At 48.3% G+C, this 16,017-nt stretch overlaps 5 protein-coding genes across 5 annotated transcripts, besides 10 other annotated features; 2 read left to right on the top strand and 3 right to left on the bottom strand.

Moving 5' to 3' along the window:
• Positions 1–430: 430 nt before the first annotated feature.
• On the bottom strand, positions 431–4,702 carry PVX_114220 (hypothetical protein, conserved; the record flags this gene model as incomplete). The annotated part of the gene is made up of 1 exon (XM_001616182.1): positions 431–4,702. The coding sequence occupies one exon, from the start codon at positions 4,700–4,702 to the stop codon at positions 431–433; it is 4,272 nt and encodes a 1,423-aa protein (XP_001616232.1).
• Positions 3,009–3,035: a microsatellite.
• Positions 3,623–3,649: a microsatellite.
• Positions 4,703–5,851: 1,149 nt separating the features above from the next.
• Positions 5,852–5,892: a microsatellite.
• A 381-nt stretch (positions 5,893–6,273) lies between these two features.
• PVX_114225 (tRNA modifying enzyme, putative) lies at positions 6,274–8,673 on the bottom strand (the record flags this gene model as incomplete). The annotated part of the gene is made up of 1 exon (XM_001616183.1): positions 6,274–8,673. One exon carries the CDS (start codon positions 8,671–8,673, stop codon positions 6,274–6,276), a length of 2,400 nt encoding a protein of 799 aa, XP_001616233.1.
• Positions 7,758–7,791: a microsatellite.
• Positions 8,674–9,268: 595 nt separating the features above from the next.
• Positions 9,269–9,293: a microsatellite.
• A 1,250-nt stretch (positions 9,294–10,543) lies between these two features.
• Positions 10,544–13,490, top strand: PVX_114230 (hypothetical protein, conserved; the record flags this gene model as incomplete). The annotated part of the gene is made up of 4 exons (XM_001616184.1): positions 10,544–10,639; positions 10,845–10,893; positions 11,028–13,068; positions 13,304–13,490. 4 exons carry the CDS (start codon positions 10,544–10,546, stop codon positions 13,488–13,490), a joined length of 2,373 nt encoding a protein of 790 aa, XP_001616234.1.
• Positions 10,903–10,936: a microsatellite.
• Positions 11,412–11,436: a microsatellite.
• Positions 12,018–12,047: a microsatellite.
• Positions 12,999–13,047: a microsatellite.
• Positions 13,140–13,160: a microsatellite.
• A 268-nt stretch (positions 13,491–13,758) lies between the features above and the next one.
• PVX_114235 (hypothetical protein, conserved) lies at positions 13,759–14,782 on the top strand. The gene has a single exon (XM_001616185.1). The coding sequence runs from the start codon at positions 13,898–13,900 to the stop codon at positions 14,276–14,278; it is 381 nt and encodes a 126-aa protein (XP_001616235.1). The 5' UTR covers positions 13,759–13,897; the 3' UTR covers positions 14,279–14,782.
• Positions 14,641–15,972, bottom strand: PVX_114240 (hypothetical protein, conserved; the record flags this gene model as incomplete). The annotated part of the gene is made up of 1 exon (XM_001616186.1): positions 14,641–15,972. The coding sequence occupies one exon, from the start codon at positions 15,970–15,972 to the stop codon at positions 14,641–14,643; it is 1,332 nt and encodes a 443-aa protein (XP_001616236.1).
• Between the last annotated feature and the right edge of the window lie 45 nt (positions 15,973–16,017).

Genomic DNA, 16,017 nt, shown 5'->3' with positions numbered 1-16,017 from the left:
ACTCAATGCCCACAATGAGGGAGGCACTTCTTCCCCCCCAGATGACCAACCAGTTTTGTGTCCCCCCCTCAGAGGAGTTCACAAAGGGGCACGCTTTCTCCACTGAGCTAACACACGTTGTGCATTGCAATATGCTCGTCAGGTGGCGTCCTCCTGAGAAATCCCCATTTGATGTTTTCCTTTTTTTTTTACCACCCGATATTCTTCCTTCCGCGCAAGTGTGCCATTTTAATGATTAACATTTTGGTTACCATCTTAGTGACTATTTTATTATGTTTTTTTTTTTTTTTTTTTTTTTTTTTTTGTTCTGTTCAAGTAGCCATTCGGCTGGTTTCACCCCAAATGGTGTAAGCCCGGGTAACTGCCTCACTCTCCTTCCCCGCACAGCAATAACGTAACCGTGATGCCCGAGGCGCTCCCCCCCCCTTGTCTACCCGTCATTATCACTTCGCCTGACCAGCTTGCAATGCTTTGCTGCGTGGTCCGTGTGATCGTTGCACACTTTGGATGCGGAGAGCTTTGACGGGGCCCAGTCCTGGTCCGCCGCCCCGGGCAGGCGCGCATTTCCCCCCAGGGCCAACAGATCGGCGCAGCGCTCGCCAAGTCTTTTGCTGCCCCCCGCGATGGAGACCGTCTGGCCGTCACCCCCCCTGCTGCCGTACCCATTTGAACAACCCGCATGTAGAGGATCCTCACCCGGGTAGAAGTCGTCATCATTAAAGTCCCACTGGACACTCTCCAGACTGAAGGGGACATCCTCTCTATGCATGTTGTAGTAATCGATCTCACCATCAGGAAGACGAGGCAGTTCCCCAACAGGGGATTCCTTCCCCTTTGTATTCACATGCCATCCATTTGTGTTAATCTCTTCATGGCTGTCCCTCCCTCGGTCCAAGTTTTCCAGTGAGTTCCCATTTTTACACGTTACCTGACCAGCTTGGTCCCCATGGAAATGATAATTCTTATATTCTCTCAAATTGTAAAATGACGTCTTCTCGTTGGGGAGTTCACCATGGGGGGTAGTTTCCCCTCTCATCGATAGCTTTTGTTCCTCCCCAATCGTTTTGTTACCCCCCGCAAAGCTTCTCTCTTCCGCCATCTTTGCCTGACCCGTTACGGTGACGTTTCTCCTGTATGCGTTTTCAACTTTGGGGGGCTTCCCCCGTAAGGCTACCCTCCCTCTGTGTAGATTTTCTCCTCTTACTCTCTCCTCCCAGTTGGTACCCCCGAAGTGGCCTCCAACCTGTTCGTCTTCCATCCCGTCTGTACAAACCGGTGCATTGCTAGTTGAAGCAGCTTGCCGTTTGGGTGGCTCACTTTTCACAAACGGAGAGTGGTCCCTCGGGTGCGGAACGCCGAGGGGGATGTCCCCCCGGAGGGAGCCGCCATCTAAGCAGCCATCCAAACGGCCATCCAAACCGCCACCTAACCCACCACCTAACCCCCCATCTGTTGAGTTGTTCCCGTTCCAAGTGAACTCCGTCTGGCTGCCCCACTGCGAATTCGGCTCACTGCCCCCTGGCTGGATCGCCACTTGGGAAAACTTCCCCAATTGGGCGGATTCACCCCTGCTAAGAAGCAACTTGTACCTTCTCAAAACCCCCATGTAATAAATTTGAAATTGCTTCTTCCTCATGTCTGCCGTAAAAAAAAGGCGCCTCTTCCTGTCGTAGCACTTTGGTATACCCCGAATGTCCCCATGGTGCTTTATCGCGTTGTGCAGGAATATGGCCTGCTTGCGCGCGTAGTCCACGATGAAGAGGTCGTTTTCGTCGCACTCTGTGGGGGGTCTCCCCTCCGCATTGTCAGAGCAGTAGTCCCATTGTGGGCGGGTTTTCCCCTCCGCACTGCCCCAGTTGCTACCCCCCTGGAAGCGGAAAACGAACGGCTTGGTGTAGTTCAGAAAGTAGCCGCTGGGCTCCGCGTCCTCCTCGTAAGAGGTGTAGAGGAAGGTGAAGCGGTTCCCCTGCCCCGTCCCATCGTCCATTTTAACTGCGGTTAAGTGGTCCCGAAAGAGCGGCTGCACATCCACGTGGAAACCAAAGAGGGAGCACAAATGGAGACATATAATCTCCGTGATGGCCAAAAAGTGAAGAACAAATTTTAATTGTAAAAATTCATTCCTTTCAATGGAGTCCATATGTAGGACGTCCTGCAGCGGGGGGAATATACGTGTTGGGAACAGATCGAGGAGGCTCTCCACGCGAATGAATTCTTTGCCAATGTGGTTAAGGAGGCTATCCGCCTCCTCCGTAATGTCCCCATGGGTACAAAGGAGCACATTCGAATGGTTAAAGTGAAATTGGAAGGGCAAATTGTTAACCAGGTAATGTCCCTTCGCAACTAGCTTGTTTATTCTCACCTTGTTGGCTAGCCCCCTCCCATTCACTATACTCCCAATCTCCTTATCAACTTCATCGTTGTAGAGACATACGTACACAGGTTCGAATGCACTCCTGGTGAGGCTCTCACTGGTTGAGTTATTTCCGTTAAGGTTGTCCCCCCGATGGGGATCCACAGACGGGAAGAAATGAATCCCATTTTTGCAAATTTTTAGAGAAATGTACATATGTTTTTCATTTTCACAATTTAGCTCCTGGGATTCTATCGTGTAGAGAGTATCCGGGAGTAACCCCTCCTTCTCAAATTCGTCTTTTCGTTTTGAGCTGATTAGGGTAAGTCTCTTGTTTATAATTCCTTCCTTAATGTTATTCAGAGGGATAAAAACAAAGTAGCTTTTAATTGTGACGTTTTCTTCGTTTGTCTCTCCCCTGTTCGTTTTGCATTCCCCAGGTTGATGGGCATCTATGGTTTCCCCTCTGCGCATAGCCTCTCTGTATGTCCCCCCATATCCCCCACTCAAGGTCTTTATTTTTATGGTTAACAAATCGCTGGCATATTTATGCGGCAATATGACATTTTCAACACGCATGCCCGGAACGTTCAACTGCACATCTGTAATGTTCAAATTGATTTCTACCACCCGCTCGACATTCTTAATTTTGTTAATCGTCAGTAGGATGTTCGACGCGTATTTGTACTTGTGCGTCATGGGGGAGATATCAAATACGCTTCTGTCGTTCACCTGCGTGTCCAGCACGGTATTCATTTGGCTACCCATCGAGGGGTGTAACTCACACGTCTTGCCATCCCGCTTCCCCTTCTCAGCATTATGACCACTGGAAGGGGTACCCCCATCATTTTTTTTTCTCTCCGGCCACCCCTTCCCGTTATACAAATAGTCAGAAATAATGCTTGAGTATTCAAATGATTCCCCCTCGGGGTAGTATGCGCTGTACGCCTCCTCCACCTGCTTGTGTTTGTCAATATCCCTGTGTAGAGGATGACTCTCCTGTTTGGATGGGCCCCCCCTCGCCAATCTGGAAGTGTCCCCCATGAGATAGGCCACGGCTCCCGCCACCACATTGCCTTCCCCAAACGGGTTGGCCCCGCCCTGTTTGATTTTGCAACATTTGCTGTTTTTGCTGTCACGCGGGGTGGGGTTTCCCCAAGAGGTGGTCTTCCCTCCCGATGTGCGGTCCCCCCAAGAGTTTCTGTTCCCACCCGAGTTGCTGCTCCCCCCAAACTGGCTCAAGTAGTCCCTTACATTCGTATCCTCCTCCCTCTTCGTCGCATACCCACTTTGCTTAACTTCAATTTTGTCTTTTTCTCCCCCCGAAAGGAAGACATCACTGTCCATCTGATACATTTTTTTCAAACCATGTTCATCCCTTAGGTTAACTCTTTCTCCCTGTCGAAAAGGATCGACGCTGCGAATCGTGGTATCCTTCCTCATCACAGCCCTTTTGCTTCTTCCCTCACCCACTTCTTCATCTTCCCCCTGGAGGTACACATCTATAAAATCGTTTATGGTGCCTCTAAACGCGTTATATATATTTTCCATGACGAAGGAATTTTGGCCCTTCAACTTCCTCTCGATAGTTTTCACTAAGCTAAGTTTGTCCTCCTTTCCGCCGCATTCCCTTTCGCACCCCCCCCCTTCACCCCGGAGGGGGTTGTTAAAACTGTTAGACAGAAACAGCTTCTCCAGGTTCAACGATTTGTACGCCTCCTTCGTTTTGTTGAAGAGGTGGGACACGTTGCCTTGTTCGGCTTCCCCAATGTTGTCTCCCGTTTCTCCTTCCCCTATGTTGTCGCCCGCTTCTCCTTCCCCTATGTTGTCGCTCGCTTCTCTGCCTCTCTCACTGAGCACCTCATCGCATACGAACCGCTTCTCATTCAACGGTGCGGCGTTCTCCACCACGCAGGAGAATTTCTGTCCCTCAGCTTCTCCGCTACCCAACTCCTCCTCCTCCTCTTTCACGCCCCCCCTTAGAACAATTTCGAATTCCTCAAAATGTTTCAACTCCTTGGTGTCTTCTCCCCCTCGTTCATGGTCGCTTGGGATGCTTTGTACTGACAGTACGCTGTCCAGACAGGGCACCACGGGGATGTCTCCCCCTCTGACCATCCCCCTCAGTTCATCATTTTTCCGCTTTAACTTTTGCTTCACGCTTTCTGCGTTCGTCAGCTTTAGCGCCCCTTCCAAGTAGGAGCTCTTTACGCGGCTGAAGTTGACCCCGGGAATGTTGTCATGCGGGTTAGCGCCGTTAGCAGGGGTTGCGTGTGTTGCGCCGTTCGGAGTGCCCAGCGAAGCAATTTTGGGGCCCCCCTTTTTGGCATTCTTGCCCCTCTTCCTCATTGCCGCCTTTTTTTCAAAATTGCTTTTTAAGACACACAAAAGGGAAAGCGCAAGTGGGACAGGCTACCAATGTTATTAACCTACTCGTATTGCAGAAAGGTATAGTGAAAGAACAAAATTTGGGGATTTTTTTTTTTTTTTTTTTTTTTGCACATCGTTATGTACCAATCTGTACATACCTACATACGACTGAGCACATGCCCTGTATTTTTCCCCTCAAAATAATTTCACAAAAAAAGTGTGCACTCTGTAGGACGAACTTCCAAACAAGTTAAAAACAAACTACACAACACGCTAGCGTGTGTCGTTCACGTGATACGCGTAATATGCTTAATAAAAATGTTAAAAAAAAAAAAAGGGAGGGGACTTCTTTTCATCAATGAGACCTACACATATTCAATTTCGCAAGTTCGTGTGTGCCCCATGCATATGTTGCATCATTCCGCATTTCCATTTCCCCGGGACGCTCACACGAGGTCCAACTTGTACGCAGCAAAGTTACTAAGTGTATAATTTTTATACATGTTGGTGAGGGAAAAAAAAAAAAAAAAAAGGATAGCATATCGAATGCTGCTCATTTTGCAGAATGCCAATTTGACAGTTGAAAAAATAGAACAAAGCAAAATAACCTCCAACATTGCCGCTTTTCTCACAAACGAAACATGTCTTTTTAATGCGTGTGTGTGGAAGGAAGAGCCTTTTCAAGGACAACCTCCTTCCCGCATGTATGCTCATCGTGCGAAAAAAAAAAAAAAATAATGTGTATGGCGTGGGGAGAGGTGCACTCAAAGGGGCACACACAGGCTACTATTCAGAGAGGCTATTCCTCTTGGACAGACTGTCTGTTTGGCACTCCACGGGTGGGTACGCAAGCAGGTACAGCATAACGTACGCCACACACATCATTCGGATGTGCAAGCATCGTCCAATTTGTTTTGTGGCACCCCTGTGGGAGCACGCAGGGGAGACCCAGAAAATGGAAAACCGCAAGGGGGGTAAAAAGCGATTACGCCCACCTCCCATTTCGTTCTTTTACTCCTTCTCAGATCATGCCGTCGAAATAGAGGCCGCACAGCAGCCTTTTAATTTTTTTTCCTTTTAACACGTACCAAATGGGAAGTAAGTTTACAAAGGCGGCTCTACTGGGGAGTATTCAAAAAATGGGATTAAAAACATCCACTGCCATATCATCACGTAACGAAAAAAGGGTTGGATACCAAACTGGGCAAATGAAACTAGCTGTCGTTTTTTTTATTAACAGGTAAGGTAAAACGCGGGTGAGCTAGCCAAAATGTGTGCAAAAAAAAAAAAAAAAAAAAAAAATTAACAACAACAACAACAACAACAACAACAACAACAACAACAACAACAACAACGGAGATAATGGCTGTGCATACGACAGGGGGGGGGACAAAAAAATGCCTGCACAGGTCAAACGAAATGGTCACAAAGGCAGCAGCTGCGCCGTTGCAACGAATGACACCCGTGGGACAAACGTGCCGCTGCCCGAACGAACGGGGATATTCGGAAGGGCCACCTGAAAAGGCGGGCCAAACCACCTCTTTCGTTCTTCACACCAATTCCGCAACTACGTGCCATTTATGAGCTGAAACAATTTTGCAGTTGGCGAAATGGCTCAACAAATGGGCATTTTCATTGTTCCTGTTCTGCAGCAACACCTTAACGTACTGTTTCGTGTGCCCAATAAGGTCCTCACTTTTTGTGGACACTTCCGTGAATAAAACCCTCTGCGTAGTTCCTTCCAAAAATTTGTAATTGTTCGTATAGGAGAGAAACGCGTCCGTTACTTCCCTGGATCTTTTTTTCACAATTTTTGTGTTAATTTTTTTCATGCCATAAGCTACAGTGCCCCTTCGGGGATAAAACTGGGAAATGTTAAGTATCGGAAATTGATATTTTTTTACCAAGTCGACAGTTTCCACGTGATCTTTCTCCATTTCGTATGGAAATCCGCATATAATATCCGTTGCAATGGTTATATTTGGAACATCTTTCCTTAAATTTTCCACCAAGTATATAAAATCTTCAATTTCGTATTCCCTGTTCATATTTTTTAACACCCTATTACTGCCGCTCTGAACAGGGATGTGAATAAACTCGTACATATTTTTATGCTTTAACAAATTGCAAATATCTTTGACGTGTTTCAGAATGTACGGTGGGTTGGTCATCCCCAGGCGGATCATAACATCGCTGTTGGAAATGGTATCCAAAATTTCTTTAAGCAGTTTAACAATGTTGGTGTTTAAATCGATTCCATACGCCCCTGTGTCTTCCGACGTCAACCAGATTTCTTTTATATTTTCCTCACTGCACACATGTTTTATTCTGTTAATAATGTCGGGTATGTTATAGCTAGCCAAGTCCCCTCTGGCAAATTTGGTCTTGCAGTAGGTGCAGTTTCCCAAACACCCATTATTAATATTGATAATTTCTATGTACTTGTTTTTTCTTATTTTCGGGAGATTTAGCGAGGTCATTTTTTTGGCCTGCTTCAGGTAGCGCACGTTGTACCCGTTAATCACATTCTCCACGACGTCCACGATTTTGTCGATGTTGGTCACCCCCACGAGCGACACGTTTTCGAATATCTCCATGTCCTTCTCCGCCTGCGGCACGCACCCGCAGACGATGATTTTGATGTCTCCGCGGGGGGGCTTCGCGGAAGCGCCGTTGACCTCTTCCGTTATCGCTCCCTTCGCTGCTTCCCCTATCGCTTCCTTCACCGCTTCCCTTTTGCCCAAACCCGAATCGCCCTTGTCGGGCGCACACGCGCACGCTGCTTCCGCGCAGCAGCTGGCGTCCCCCTTCCCGCACCCGTTGTCCTGCTCAAAATCGGAGATTCCAGAAGACGACGTGGTGAGATAATCCACATGTGGGTCCTGTTCACCCCCATCCGTTTGTCCCTTTTTTCTCACTTCTCCATTCTTTCCCCTCTTCCCTTTTTTACCCACTTGGCCAGTCGCCCTCCTCCTGTTAGCCTTATTCAGCTTGTTCACGTAATTGATAATGGTCTTCATACTTTCCTCACTTGGATTCTTCACCGTGCAGCTATTAATTATGCAAATGTCGCATTCTTCCACACTTTTAACAAACTGAAATCCGTAGTTCCCCAGCAGGCCCATCATAAATTCGGAATCTGAGCTGTTGTGTGCGCACCCGAAGGACTTGAAATATATTTTGTACTTCTCCGGGAGGATGATTCCGCACTCGTTTAAGTTATCCGTAGATGGGGGATCTTCCCTTTGGGGGGCTCCCTTTTGAAGGACCCCCTTTTGGGGGGTTCCATTCCGGAGCCCGTTCAGGTGTTTCCCCCTGCTTCGCTGCTTTGCCTTTATCTGCACAACGTTGTAGCTTGCTCTTTCATTCAAGTTGTTAATATCTTCGACATCCGTCAGGGTGCTTTCTTCAGCCTCTTCTTCCGCTTGTTCTGCCTCTTCCGTTTCTTCTTCTTCCTCTTCGGAGGACGCTTTCTCCCTCCTCGTGCTTCCGCCATTGGTGTGGCCGCCTGCCAGGCCATGTCCCCCCCGTGGGGTCTCTTCCCTCGCGTCAAGAAAATACGAGTCATTTTCTGAGCTGATAACAGAGGTGTCATCATTCACGTGCACAATTTCGTCTTCTCCGGATTCGCCTCCCATCGGTGCTAAGCTAGCCAAAGACTTCGCCTTACGTCCACTGGGATTCTTCTTCCGCATACCGTCCCTCCGCATACCGTCCCTCCGCATACCGTCCCTCCGCATACCGTCCCTCCGCATACCGTCCCTCCGCATACCGTCCCTCCGCATACCGTCCCTCCGCACACTGTCCCTCCGCCTGTGCTTCTTCTTTTTGCATTTTACAAAAATGGAATTGAGTAGCTGCTTAATTTCTTTCCTCTTGTGCACACATATGTAGTACGTGCCGGTGGTGGCGACGCACAGCAGAGTCAAAATTTTTAATTTATCGTTCATCCTGTTTTGGCAAAAGGGGGAGGTGTGTACTCTGTTGTAAAGGGAGTAATTACCCGATGTGAGAGTCACTTGGGGAGGGGCGGGGGAAAATGCATCTCAAGCTGATGTTAGGGTTGCCTTCCCGGTGGTTTCCGTTTTTGTGCCAAATTCCTTTTTCGTATGTGCAATATTGCGGGGGGATGCGAACATGGCCTTTCACCTTTTTCTTCCTATTCACGTGGGTACATTCACTATCCCGCTGCCCTCTGCTGATGTATTTTTTTTTCTTTTGCATTCACTTGTGCGTATGACTACCTGTGATGGCCGCTCCCTTTTCTGTGTTATTGCCTCTTACGGATGGTGATTGCCTGTCCCCGCTCGCCAGTTATTTAAAAGGGGGAAAATCACCCAAATCAGGGAACGGAGGGAAGTCGACCAACAATGGCGAAACTGCCACGTACGTTGTGCCTCTCCGTTTTGTCGAAGCGTTGCTAACGTTTTTTCTTATCCTTTCACTTGCAGGAGGGGAAGAAGTGGGTCGGTCAGAGAGCTGAACCGAGGGAGAAAGCAACCAAAATGGGTAAACAAAAAAAAAAAGAAAACTGAAAATTTAACTGTATAGAAATCCATTTGAACAAAAAAAAAAAAACGCCAAACGAACGTCGCAGAAACGATTGCGCGTTACATGCTAAACAAACAAGTGAACATTTTATGATTTTTTTTTTTTTTTTTTTGCTGCAAAATTTCGCCTGGATCCAATTTGGCCAAAGACGAACCTGACACCGCGCACGTACACTGGTGCATACGCTATAATCCTTGGAGCGCCTAATTTTACCCTCTGGCGGAGTCACTTATGCTCCTTTTTATTGCCTCCCAAAGTGTTGGGCATTCAAAGTGATGGGCACCCAAAGTGTTGGACACCCCCAAAGAGTTACTCTTAGATGCGTGCGGCCGTTACGTCCAGTTAGCATAGAGATGGGGGAGAGGCCGACTTTGCAAAGGGCCCCACTGCACATATCCGGAACATTAGCCAAAAAATTTTGGGGGCGTGATCGGCCCCACGAGGCACACAAAAAAGGGAGCACAAGGACAACGAGGGGACACAGTGATGACGAATGCTAGGAGGTAATTTTTCTATTTTCTACATCGAAAGGGAAGCAAAAAAAAAAAAAAGTTGGAATTTTTTTTTTTTTCAAGACCAGCCCTAAAAATTGCACAATTTTGCCATCCAGAATATTTTCGAGGAAAGAGAAGAGGCACAATTGCGGCGTTACATATCGGCGAATTTTGCAAGAAAGGTATTTAAAAAAAAATAATAAAATAAATAAATAAAATAAACTAAATAACACCTTAGGGGGGACACTAAACTTGGCAGGCACCCCACAGATTGCCAGTCCCCAAATGTGTTTCAATTGGGAAGGTCACTACTCAGCCGGGTTGATTTGCCTGAGCGGGTGATATCTGCCACGAAAGGGAAGAAACGAAAAGGAGAAGGGCCCTCCATGTGTGCACACCTTTTGAGGGGGAAGCACAGCAAACGTGTGGGTAAACTGTGGGGACAAAAGAAAGAGGCAGAAGACCAACGGAGAGACGACCGCACAAACGATCGCACGGGCGATGGGAGATTCGCCATAGTGGCGTATACCTATGCAGAAATTGCCCCCTTTAAACCTATCCCCTGATTGGAACACTCACGCGGGTTGGATACCGCCCACATTGTTTTTCCTCTTCTCGGGGGGAGGCGCCAAAGAAGCGTGTGCCCGTTCAGGCCCATTTCGGTGTCCTTCCTCCCCCTCCCCCTAAAGGGTAAGGCAGCTTATCCCCCATCTGCCTTTCCCCAGCCCCCCCGTTTAACACAAAACAGGAGAAACTCCAAAGAGAGAGCGGCAAAATGATGGACGTGCCGAAGCATTACCGAAAGTACTACGTCTCGTACAAGAAGATTAAAAGGACCATACTGAAGATGGGGCACAAGTACAAAAAGAAGGTACCGATAGGAGGGGCCCCGGCAAATGCATCCCCTGCGCGAATGTGTGTACACACGCGTGGGCGAGCCCTGCGTCCATTCCCCCCCACACTGCGCTACATCACCGCACCACATCACCGCACCACATCACCGCACCACATCACCGCACCACATCACCGCACCACATCGCCACACCACATCGCCGCGCTCTTTCCCCCCCCCGAAGCTCGAGAAGGACCTGATACAAAGTGCCGCCAGGAGGGTTGACGAGCAGGGTTAAGCTGAGCGTGGTTGGCGGTCGCGTTAGCCATTTAGCGGCATCGTTAGTGGCCATGTTATTCACCACGTGCGCGCCTCCCCCGCGTGGTCGCCCAGCCTAACCGCCCCTCGCGCGCCTCCCCCCCCGCAGGCATAAAAATGCTGCCCCCCTTCCTGTTCAACGACCTCATCACCCAGGAAATGAAAAAGATAAACAAATTTGCGGAAAAAAAGTACGACGAAATTATCGGCAGCCTGATGACCACCTACGAGCAGCTGAAGTCGGTAGAGAGCTACCCCGGCGAAGATGAAAGAGAAGAAATGGAGAAGAGGATAGACTTGATAGGCTGTAACATTGTCCATTTTGATTTTTACATTCACAAGAATTGCAAAATATTAATGAAGTTGGGTTTTTTTTTCGACCATGTGATGAGCATCTCCATCAACCAGTGGCTGCTGCTCGGCTTGATAAAGGAGAAGTTCTGCAACATTAATGTGGACGAGCTGGTGGTGTACCTCTCCCTTTTGTATGCGCTCCACCGCGCGAGGTGTGCCACGAACGTATGCAGCGCGTCGAATGTGCACACTGCCGCGCACACTAACGATGCCGCTAACGCTAACGCTGCCGCTAACAGTGGCGCGACCCCCCCAGATGGCAAGGCGTGGGTCCCACCCGAGACCTTCGAACGCACGTCCACCAAATTTCTGATGAAGTACGAGGACATCGTGTACACCAAAGTAAAAATTGTGAAGCACCTGCCTTATTTAATATTCGGTCTGAGCAACCAGGACCTGGAGGCGCACTTCCGAAGCTTCGCCCAAATGAAGAGGCGAAAACGGTCAGATGAAACCGGGGGAGAGGCAAACGATACGCAGGGGAAAAACAAAGCGCTGAACGAATCTCAACAAATAACGTCCGTCTATTTAGACAATAAAGAAGCCACATGTTACAGCAACCGAATTTTGAGGTTTGAAAATGCTCAGCTGATTCGCTTCAGGTGGTACAACGAGAACGATGGGGACCCGGAGAAGATCATTTTCATTGAGAGGAAGATTCACCACGAGGAGTGGACGGGGGAGACCTCCACCAAGGAGAGATTCGAGTTGGAGCAGAAACACGTGTTCAAGTTTATGACTGGCCAGATGGACGTGCGGAGGTTTTTCCTAGAGAAGCGAACCGCACTGGGGAGGCGACCCCCCCTGGAAAAAGGTACCTCACTGGCAAGCCTGCATAAAAAGGCGAAGAAGAACGAAGCGCTCGCAAAGGAGATCCAAACCATGATAATGCAAAACGGGTTGGAACCCATCATCAGAACTTCATACCTTAGGTCGGCCTTCCAACTCAGCAACGATAACTCCGTGAGGATTTCAATCGACACAAACGTATCTATGCTGAACGAATACGTAAGCAAAAGAGAGCACTGGTGTAGGTTGGCAGAGGAGGCCTTACGAACAAATGAAATAAGGCGGTTAAATTATGCCATTATAGAGGTCAAACTGAAGGTGGAGAAAATCCCCCACTGGGTCCAAGACATTCTAAACAGCAACCATTTTATTAACGCTTACAAATACTCAAAGTACCAAACAGCCATGGCGTTGCTACACCCGGAAAAAATTAAATACATCCCTGTGTGGGTCCATGCAAATGTACATGAGAAGTTCAAGCCCAATAATAATTATGCCGAATCAGTTTTAACCGGGTATAGTAGTTGTGGAAAGGGGGATATCACCAACGTGGATTCTGTGCAGGCATCAGTTGGGGTGACCATCGAAAAGGTTGGCAACGCTCCCCCTGGGGTAAGAAACACCCCGGTGAATAGAAGAAACCAAACTGATGCGAATTGTTATGCACACCAAATGGTCAACCCATCCTCCCCTCACTCTGTAGAAAAGTGGAACATGCTAGACAAGACTTCCCACTGGCTTAGTAATAAATATAGCGCGAATAAAAATGCGCAGGAAAAAATCAACTTGCTGAAAATCGATCCCAAAATAAATTTTGCCGCGGAGAGGACCTTTCTTCATTACTCCCTGGTCTCCGTGTACATCACTTTGTTGGCACTTTTCTTGGAAAAATATAAAAATGAAAATCAACATTTGGACCTCGTCATTATTTTGCTCCTCGCCACGTCCTTCTCCTCCTTGGTATCGTCCTACTTCCTCTTTTTGAAGCGCATCGAGATTATTGAGCGGTACGGTGCATATCAGTGTGTATGTGCGGCACTCCGCGCGTTATCTGCGTGGCATCCGCGCGACACCCTCCCACCGCTTCCTCGTGACATCCGCCCACCGCTCCCCCGCGACACCCTTCCACCGCTTCCTCGTGACATCCGCCCACCGCTCCCCCGCGACACCCTTCCACCGCTTCCGCACAACACCCTTCCACCGCTTCCGCACAACACCCTCTCACCGCGCCCCCCCTGTTAGGCGAAAGACGAAGGAACCGCTGCTGGGACGCCGCCGCTTCGACAGCTTTTACAGCCCCCTCATTTTTTTGCTCCTCCTCTTTTTCTCCATCATCTTGTCAATATATTTCAACTTCAACGTGAAGGCGATAAAGGTGGTGCTCTGGAACCCCCTCGCCTTTTTGTTCTCCCCCTTTCGCGTGAAGTGAAGTGAAGTGAGCAAAAGGGAGAGGGAGCAAGGAGCAAAATTCCGCGTGCGCAATTCGCAGGGGAAGCACACACACAAAAAAAGGGAACCTTTTTGCAGGTTACACGGTGTGGCCTCATGGAATACAGCTTCCTCCCCGGTGGGATAGCTCCACTGGTTTTTTTTTTGCCACACCTCCGCAGGGAATTTGCTTCTCCGTTTCGCGCCCTCATGTGCTCCTTTGCCAAGGCGGGATTGAAAAAAAAAAAAAAAAAAAAAACACAAAAGGCGGTGATAAAAAATAAAGCAACCCATGTGATGATCAAAAGGGGCAGTAACCAAACAGGGGAACACGCAAATTGGTTTAGAGAACTCCCCCCAAATGAAACCAACACTCTAAAATCGCCTGCCAAAAAATCCCCCTGACAAATGATGAGAAAACTGCTTCGCAGCAGCCCCGCGCAGCCGTGCAACATCGGCACACATTTTTGCAAACATCTGACGACAGCAAAAAGCGAAACTACGTCAGCTGAAAATTTCCTGAACGAGCTAAAGTCAGATGGCTGCAAAAGTTGGGAATACTACATCAAGGGAATAAATCCAGATTATGCGCCCAGGAAAGAAATGTATAATTTTTTGACGGAAAAAAAAATTAATGTGTGCAGAATGAGTGTATACGAAATTGAGTGTTTTACCAAGTGGATACAAATGAGAAAACTGTATGGCAATCAGTTCCCCCGATTTCCATACGAAGTGACATTCGAGGACAAAGTTAACCAACTCAGGGAGAAGTATCCCGCGCAGGAGTGACAAAAAAACTGCTTGTAAAAAATTCTGGATGATTATCCAAGGGGTGTGCAAAACAAACAAATTGTGTATGAACGTGTGCAGGTGAAAAAGACTCCGCGCGGATCCGTTCGCGGTTTCGCCATTTTGCAGATGAAAAGGAGTGCCATTGTTTGGCAACTTTCCCCCCCCTTGTGGAAAACCAAACGGGAGGCACCCCCATTTGACAGAATTAAAAGGACACCAACATGGCGCACACGTTCAACGACGAAAGAACTTTAAAGGAGTCACCAAAAAAACGACAAATAATGAATAACAAATGCACACTTACGTTCGCGTAGGAAGGCACGAACGGAGGCGTTACCCCCTGGGTGGGCTACAGACAATCAGGAGGGGCCTTTTTTCTTTTTTGACACGTACGGCTGCGTTCTGTATATGAACACCCCGTCGTCGTCCACATTTTTTTGCTGATCGGCGTAGGACAGAATAAATTTATTTTTGTATTTAATTTTTTTCAGTAGCAGACTTAAGTAGATATTTTCAAAATTTCCCTCCTCGTCGGTACTTAGCGCGTGTATGCTTCGAAGGAGGGCGTCAATGTCGGTCGCCCCTTCGGTTAAGTGGCCATTTTTTTGCTCATCACAGGGGTCACGTTGGAGCTCCTCACTGTGGTTAGCTTTGCTGCTAATAAAATCGTTCACGGCCTTTACCAGCTGGTGGGGAAAGGACGGCTCCGTCGCTAGCAACTTTTTAATTTCGCCGAAAGGGTCGTTTTCCGTTGTGGGGCCGCGCGGGCCCTGCTCCGAACCGGCGCAGCCGTTTTGGCGGCCCACGTGGTTCGAGCACTCCGTGCTGCTAACATCGCTCATGCCGCTAAAACCGTTAGTATCGCCCACACCGATGGTGTCCCCCCCCTGGCGGAGCATTTTCCGCCCGCTGGGCCGCAGCGCCGCGTTCTCCGTGAGCAGTAACAACTGGCCGATGATCACCAGCAAAGCCGTTTCGCACTTCAAAATCCGCTCCGTCAAATTGAAAAAGCGAAACTGCAATTTTCTAATTAAAAAAATTTCAAGTTCAGAAAACCCCCTCTCACAGCCTACCATGAGAAGTATCTTCCCCCTCTCTGCACCTAAAATGTCTCGTTCTACGCAACCGGCGCTTCGTCTAACCTCCGTATGTGCACACAGCTTGATGGTTCTCTCGTCACTATATCGGTCGATATTCATAACAAAGGAACTAAATGAGTAGTGAATGAAAACTTGAGGAAACTGTGTACACATGGCTTGTTCCAACCCAAGCTGAAGAGCATTTTTTATTTCCTCATTTTTTAAAACTCTGCTTGATTCATATGATTTATTTGCAAAATTGGAAAAAACGATGACAATTTTTTTTACCCCTACGGAGGATAACTGCTGGAGAAATTTATTCAACACCTTTGGCCTGGGGATGCAAATGACCACATCGATTGGTATGTACGTGTCTTCTGCTTTTCGTAAATGCATCGGTGTTAGTAGCTTTATTGTGTAATGTCTGGTGCTCTCTTCGGTGATGACTCCTTCTCCTTTTCCGCGATTGATCACGCCCACCTTCACAACTTGGTTCAGCTGTACCTTTAGGATACTCCTTAGGTGGCTCGTTTGCCGCTCGTCCGTTTGGAAGAAGAACTCCCCCTCCCCATTTTCGCGGATGCGCTTCAGGCTCACGAGGATCAGGTTCATGGTCCCCCGCGGTTCGGTTAGCAGGAGTTTTGCGGTTCGGTTGAT

The sequence above is a fragment of the Plasmodium vivax genome, chromosome 11 (genome assembly GCF_000002415.2).
Source record: "Plasmodium vivax chromosome 11, whole genome shotgun sequence".
Taxonomy (NCBI): domain Eukaryota; phylum Apicomplexa; class Aconoidasida; order Haemosporida; family Plasmodiidae; genus Plasmodium; species Plasmodium vivax.
Note: the sequence above shows the minus strand (reverse complement) of the source record. Positions and strands in the feature narration are given on the sequence as shown.